At 34.1% G+C, this 7,633-nt stretch overlaps 1 protein-coding gene across 2 annotated transcripts; it reads left to right on the top strand.

The window, feature by feature from the left end:
- The first annotated feature begins 1,725 nt into the window (after positions 1 to 1,725).
- LOC110897295 (probable nucleoredoxin 2) lies at positions 1,726 to 5,915 on the top strand. Of its 2 annotated transcripts, XM_035981494.1 has the most exons (4): positions 1,726 to 1,987; positions 3,200 to 3,694; positions 5,104 to 5,727; positions 5,782 to 5,915. In XM_035981494.1, the coding sequence occupies exons 1-3, from the start codon at positions 1,856 to 1,858 to the stop codon at positions 5,713 to 5,715; spliced, it is 1,239 nt and encodes a 412-aa protein (XP_035837387.1). In that variant the 5' UTR covers positions 1,726 to 1,855; the 3' UTR covers positions 5,716 to 5,727; positions 5,782 to 5,915. The 2 variants fall into 2 exon arrangements, with proteins under 2 accessions (XP_035837387.1, XP_021999740.1); XM_022144048.2 differs by having other exon boundaries at positions 1,727 to 1,987; positions 5,104 to 5,866.
- The last annotated feature ends 1,718 nt before the right edge of the window (positions 5,916 to 7,633 follow it).

Raw genomic sequence — 7,633 nt, 5'->3', positions numbered from 1 at the left:
GTCCGTAAGGCGCGTACGGGCCTAACGATTGTATCTGGAATACAACAAGTTCTGTGTGAATTTAAAGTTCAGAAGGCTTTATACGCCTCGTATTAACCAATACGCAGCGTATACAAGGTGTCAGTATACGCTGCGTATAGGCCAATACGCAGCCTATTAGCAGTTACTGCATATATGAATTAAGTTCCATGTTCTAACAGCTCCGGAACGGAGGATAAACTGGTTAAGGCTTTACGGTTCTAAATGATAGGTCACGAGTTCGATTCTTGATAAGGGCCGGTTCTTTAAAGAAGACCCCCTTTTATACTGATTTTATATATATTTACATTTTGGTCCCTGGTGTTTCATTTTTTATAAAAATGGTCCCTGAAGTTTCATGAATATACAAAAATGGTCCCTGTTGTTTCATAATTTAGATAAATGGTCCCTGATGATTCCAGGATTTACAATAATGGTCCCTTATGTTTCTGAAATTGACACAAAATGTTTCCAGGTATGAAGTGTCAAATTTTACCAAGTTTATATACGCTGCGTATTGACCAATACGCAGCGTATAGAAACCTGGCAAACATTTGACACTTCAAACCTACCAAAATGACCCCAAATGTGCATCAGTTTTCTATACGCTGCGTATTGGTCAATACGCAGCGTATAGGGCCCTTGTTTTCTGTGCAATGATTGGTAATCAGGCACTGAGATCTATGGTTTATCTACGCTGCGTATTGGTCAATACGCAGCGTCTAGGGTTAACCTTATAGGCTGCGTATTGACCAATACGCAGCGTAGATAAACCCTAACTTTTGCTAGGGTTTGGTGTGCCAATAGGCACTTTAGTGTGCCAATAGGCACACTCTTTCAATACCTTATCATGTGTCCCGTCGGTCCTATTTATATAGGACAAATAGGACCGACTAATCGTATTGCGTTTGTTTATAATGTACCGAAAGGAGCATTTATAATAAAAAAAATTCATAAAAAAAAATTTATATATTTCTCTCTATTTGATTTATATAGATTTATTATATAGGAAGATATATTTTAAATCATTAATTGATTTATACTTACACAGCCTAATAATTAACTATTTATCTTATCTACTGGTTAACACTATGTTGATAGATCCATGAGCGTTTTTTGTTTAGAAGGATGTAGGTGATCATCACGTGTTCTCACGGTTTAAAAAAAAAAAAAAATCCTATTAAAAAGGAAAAAATTGTTGTAATTAAATATTGTGGAAGATGTAAAAGTTGAACGAGGGCATTAACGGAATTTAGTTGAGGGCAACATGATCCTTGCTTGCTGCTGGAATCTAACCCAACCCAAGAGAGCGCTACGTGTAAGGGTGCAATCAATTGCAGGTTTTATTTTTCTTCTCTTTTAAATCATATCTCTACTACTTTAGTAACTTTATTTTAATACAAAAGTATAAAAATTAAAACTATAATGAATATCAACGAATACTAATTAGTATTCCCGAGAAAAAAAATAAACTTTTATAGATGTTGATTTATAATTCTTTTTACGAAATTTATCAAACATTTTTAATTCATTTGCTCGTTAAACAACAACAACAATAATAATAATAATAATAACAAACTGTTAAATCAAATATGCAAAAATATTCATCCAAGTAACTTTTATGAGGACCCAAATGAATTATAAGTTAGTAAACACAAAAAAGAAGCGAAAAAATTAAAAAGGGTCTCTACGTAAAATAAAATCTCGTTTATTATATTATTATGTGACCGTACGGCCGCACAAGAATATAATGAATCGATCTCCACACACAGCTCCTTGGAGTTGTTTGTTGTATTCCCTTTCCTTATTCTAGAGTGAGAAACTACAGACGACAAAGATGAGTCAACAGCTGTCTTCGATGAATACAACGTCGGAGCAACAGACGACGACTGACGTCAACCGCCACAAGTACTTCTCTCTCTTCGCCTCCGATCAACGTGACTTCCTTCTATCTCCTACCGGTGCTCAGGTCTCTCTCTCTCTCTCTCTACACTTTCTGATGCATGAATATGAAAATATATATAATTGTTTAACTAAACGATGCTTATTTATTTATTGTTAGATCTAGGGTTGAATAATATATAATCGAATGGATACTAAATTATATGTCATGGATTGTGGAAATAAATAAATAAACTTGATTACGATTTTCATACTGCTATACTATACCGTACAAGTCAGTCGTTGAAGCCCCATAAGAAGAAAAGCCATCGTATAGTATAGTTTTATTTTATTTTATCTTATGGCGACAAACACATATATATCGTATTTATTCTTGTGTTGTTGAATTCAAGCAACCATCTTATTTTGTTCAATGATGATATGATATTACTTTTTGGGCCACCTGTCGTTAATTCCATTCCAAAGTATGTTTTAGTACCCAAAGGAATTTCTTGGGATTTAAATATAAGTTAGTTCATTTTTATTTATAACAAAATTTAAAATAAAATATACTGAGTCACATGTATGAATCCAATATGAGATGTTTTTTCTTTAAATTTATAATCAGGATGATTTTTTTGGCTTGGCATCGGAATGGTCATCTTCATCATCTCTTCCTCTTCACAGTTTTTCATCCCGATCATGACCATCATCATCCAGACATCTATTCTCCCATTTGCCTATGTGGCCATTAGCACCATCTCACAAGTGTACCGTCCACCCTTACCAATATTGAAACTTACCCTATAAAACAAGTACATCATGTATGCTTTTTTGTACCTTTCTATAACACAATAGACTTCCATCAACCTACCATACATATGAGTTGTAAACAACACAAGAGGAATCCATAAATGTAAGTAAGGTGCCTCTCACTTTCACTCTCCATTTTCTTTCCACCCTCAAAACCTCATTATAAATGGGGCTAATTCATATATGCAAATATCTTCTTCTTTCCTAGTTAAATTTCTACAACAAGATAGCCCCCCCCCCACACACACACACACACACTCAAAGGTGGACCAATATTCCCCTACATCCAGTTGTAGTTCTAGGCATTATTGTACTCAAAAGATTTTATTTGTCTTCGGTAGCGAAGACAAATATTGCGCCATCCTCTTAGTTTACGTTTAATGCAACTATTATTATTATTATTATTATTATTATTATTATTATTATTATTATTATTATTATTATTATTATTATATACATGTGGATTATATGATTTGACCCGTTTCAGATAAAGATTTCGGATCTTGAAGACAAAACTGTGGGTATTTACTTTTCTGCCAATTGGTATCCACAATGTCAAACTTTTACAAAACTCTTAATTCAAGTATATGATCAAATCCAAGCTAAAAAAGATTCAAAATTTGAGATCATCTTTGTATCATCTGATGAAGACTTGAATGCATTCAACAACTTCTATCAATCATACATGCCATGGCTTGCGATTCCATTTTCGGATTTAGAAACTAAAAAGGCATTGAACAAAAGATATGATGTTGAGGGGATTCCATGCTTGGTCATATTACAACCCCATGATGATGCGAGTGTGTTGCATGATGGAGTCGAGTTGATTTATCGTTACGGTGTCGATGTGTACCCTTTTACTAATGAGAGGTTGGATGAGTTGTTGAGGCAAGAGAAGGAGAAGCATGAACGGCAAACTTTGGTGAATTTGCTCACGAATCATGATAGAGATTTTGTTTTGGCTCATTCGGCATCTAACCAGGTTAGTGTTTCACGAGATATTTGTTGTGTTTCATCTTCTTTGCAATAATATAATTTAACTCACGAGTATTGCATGCATGATATGAACTTATACTATGGACGTTTCATACACTTAGTTTAATACACACATACAATATAATCTCGATAATTAGATAAATGAATGAATTCACCAAATTCATTATATATCAAACTAAGATTTTAGAACTATATATAACACGTTTGAAGCTTATGTTAAATATCTTCTTAGACTCCAGGTATTCCACAAGAACTTTGACCATCACCCTAGATACGTTTGTACGTGCATTACCTATGAAATTACAAATACAAAATATAAAATTAAGTATTCATTCATTGATAGTGTCAAGATATATATATTCATTTATCAATAAATAAATAAATAAATAAATAAACAAACAATTTCACTGAACGAATATTTTTTTCTGTTGCTTGAGAGGTTGTTTTAATCTATTTTTATTTACTGTATGTGATTTGTAAGTATATATTTTGTTAGGCCGCCCGGGGCGGAGTCTGTTATATTTTCACGGAAAATAGTATAACGCGTTATACAATCAAAGTCCCACCCCCACAACAAATGTCAACGCGTTATATTTTCACGGAATCGATTTTCCGTTATTTTTTCAACGCGTTATTGTTTGGTTTTGTGAGTGTAATTGTTGGTTGGGGGGAAATTGTTGGGTGTGATGGTGAGTGATGACCACCCCCACTAAGGGGAGGGGGGGGGGTGGTTCACTAGTGATAGAATTTATCACTCACAAGCACCAATCAAGTTCCGCCATGTCATCGACTATTTTTCCATCACTCACAACCTTTTTAGTGGGGGTGGTCATCACTCACCACCACACCCAACAATTTTCCCCCAACCAACAATTACACTCACAAAACCAAACAATAATGCGTTGAAAAAATGACGGAAAATCGATTCCGTGAAAATATAACGCGTTGACATTTGTTGTGGGGGTGGGACTTTGATTGTATAACGCGTTATACTATTTTATGTGAAAATATAACGGACTCCGCCCCGGGCGGCCTAAAAAAGGTTGTGAGTGATGGAAAAATGGTCGATGACATGGTGGAACTTGATTGGTGCTTGTGAGTGATAAATTCTATCACTAGTGAACCACCCCCCTCCCCTTATAGTATGGCCTAGAAAAATATGTCAATTTTGCATCGAGTTTTTTGTGACATTTAAATTTAAGCTTGGAAATTATCCAACAAAAATCCTTTAATTTCAAATATTACACGTTTATAGTTGTGACTAAAAAAATGCTTATTTCTTTGCAAACTACAAATTTATTGCAGTGACAACTCAACTTTCAGTCCTTTAACTTACATTAACTGTACTTGAAGGTTCATTGTTCCAACAAAAATCCTTTAATTTCAAATATGCAGGTGGTATCAGTTTCTTCCTTACTGGGCAAGACTATTGGGCTTTACTTTTCGGCCCAGTGGTGCCTCCCAAGTCACAAATTTACTCCCAAGTTGATCTCCATTTACCAAAAGATAAAACAAAACATAACCCAACAAGAGTTTAACGGAGACTTTGAAATCATCTATGTCTCGACTGATCACAACGAGCTAGAATTTAAGTCCTCGTTTAGCGTTATGCCATGGCTAGCCCTCCCGTTTGGCGACCCGACCAGTAAAAACCTAACCAAGTACTTTGATATAAGAGGCATTCCAAGTTTGATCATTATAGGACCAGATGGCAAAACAGTTACAAACAACGGAAGAAGTTTGATTAACTTGTATGAAGAGGAAGCGTACCCTTTTACTGAGGCTCGGGTTGAGCTATTAGAAAAGCAGATGGATGAGAATGCAAAGAATCTCCCGAGCGTGGAGCTACATTCGGGCCATCGCCATGAACTCTCCTTGGTGTCTCAAGGCAATGGCGGGGGCCCCTTTATATGCTGTGATTGTGATGAGCAAGGTTCGGGTTGGGCTTACCAATGCTTAGATTGTGGGTATGAAGTGCACACCAAGTGTGTTAGGCCGGTCGACTAGACGTTGGCTTTGGTGAATGAGTGCATTACAGTGGCATTTGAAAACCTTATTATAAATGTATAATTGGTTATGGGTTGATTGTAGATTTTGGAAGGACTAATTGTGTATAACAATAATCTTGAATTTATATTGTCCCCATTTTGTGCTTTTCCACAATTGTTCCAAAAGCATCCAGATTCGATAAAAAGTGTATTATGCTTTTTTTTTCCGTAATTTATACGTGTTTATTAGTATAATAAGATCGTTACAAGTGGTTATCCAACTTATTAGTTATTATATTACTTGTCAGCATGGCGGATCTAGCCCAAAAATAAAAAAACTATCCTATTTTTTTTTTTTGTTTTTTTTGGAATTAAGGGCATCCTTTGTATAAAACCGGAAAAAATATATAAATTTTACACTACATAGATAGAGTTGAGAGGTATTTTTACACTACGAATACGGGGTTGAGCCGTAGCCCGTACAATCCCTAGTTACACATACCTCCGCCACTGGTTGTCATGGTAAAGCGTATAAAAAATAAAGGTTTTAGTAGGTTATGGGTAGGTTACGCCTACATAACATGATTCGTTAGCTATTATATTACTTAGTTGCCATATAGAGAATATTTCTAAGAATATTACACAAAATCATATTAAAAACTTTTTAATTAACGAATCCCTTTTAGTTTAGTGTTTTGTAGGTTTTAGGATAACAACTAACAAAAATATGACCGGTATTCATAACTTTACATATTCTTTTCTTAAAGTTTACACTTACTTGTATCATCAAAAGTATGATTGAGATATCAATAAAGTGCCACGTTTTATTAAGAAAGTGTTGCAATCAAACATAAGTAAGAAGGAAACCTACGAAATTAATATAAGATAAGGCACCTAATCGGCTAATCCATAAAGCGATTAATATGATGCGTGGTTTCTTCTACATTGCATCTCCAAGACGCCACGCTAGCTATTCCCACTACTATGAAATCAAATGATTCTAAGTTTTCCACATTATTTTTTCTTTTAGGATTTACCAAATATATGGTAAAAAAAATAGTAAACTATTAAGGTGTAAATCAGACGAGTCTAAGCTCAGTATAAGGTAAAGCTCAGCTCGCTCAATTCAGAATAGCTTAAGCTTCGAATCTTTAGAGATTTATGTTTTCTCGCTCGGGCAAACTCATTAACTAGTTATCAAATATTTAACTATTTTATATACACATATTGATGTAGACAACGAAAACGTTTAAATGCCTCAAGAAACTAATGATTTTATTCAGAGGTCTTGAACCCGAAGGTTCTAGCCAGTTGACTGTATCAAAGTCTCACATACTTGATTTACAATAATCAATATCAAAAAGCTACTCTAAACAACCCTAGAGATCCCAATTTATAATAACTAATGAGATGAAAAGGAATTTCAAATCCCCTAAAAATGTATCAAAATAGTTAAGAAACTAATAAAAGAATTTTTTTTTTAAATGGCCATTTTCTATATATTATTCTCCTTGTTGTCGACACTCAGGTCCAGTCTAAGTATTGAGTCAGGATGCTCCACATCACATATAACATATAGTATTGTAATTTATTATATATATATAGGGAAAATATAAATTGCAAACCCCCCGAGTTAAAGAAACCCAGAAAACTTATCTCAACCTTTAATCTTATGTGATTAATAGTTGATACTAAAAAATGTACAAAAAATTTACTTTTTTCAAAGAATCTTACAGTGTAACAAAAAATGTAGCAACTTTACACTTTTCTCTCTCCTCTCTCATTTGACACAAAAAAAGTGTGACAACTGCAGTGTTACACAAAAATCCCGTTGTAAAAAAATGTAACGTGTTTTTTACGCATATTACAAAATAAAAATTTCGTGAATTATAAGTTATAAAATCCATACATTTTATGTAATCTAAAAAATTGTTATC

This window comes from Helianthus annuus, chromosome 13, assembly GCF_002127325.2.
Source record: "Helianthus annuus cultivar XRQ/B chromosome 13, HanXRQr2.0-SUNRISE, whole genome shotgun sequence".
Lineage (NCBI taxonomy): Eukaryota > Viridiplantae > Streptophyta > Magnoliopsida > Asterales > Asteraceae > Helianthus > Helianthus annuus.
The sequence above is the reverse complement of the archived record's forward strand: the minus strand, read 5'-3'. Positions and strand labels throughout refer to the sequence as shown.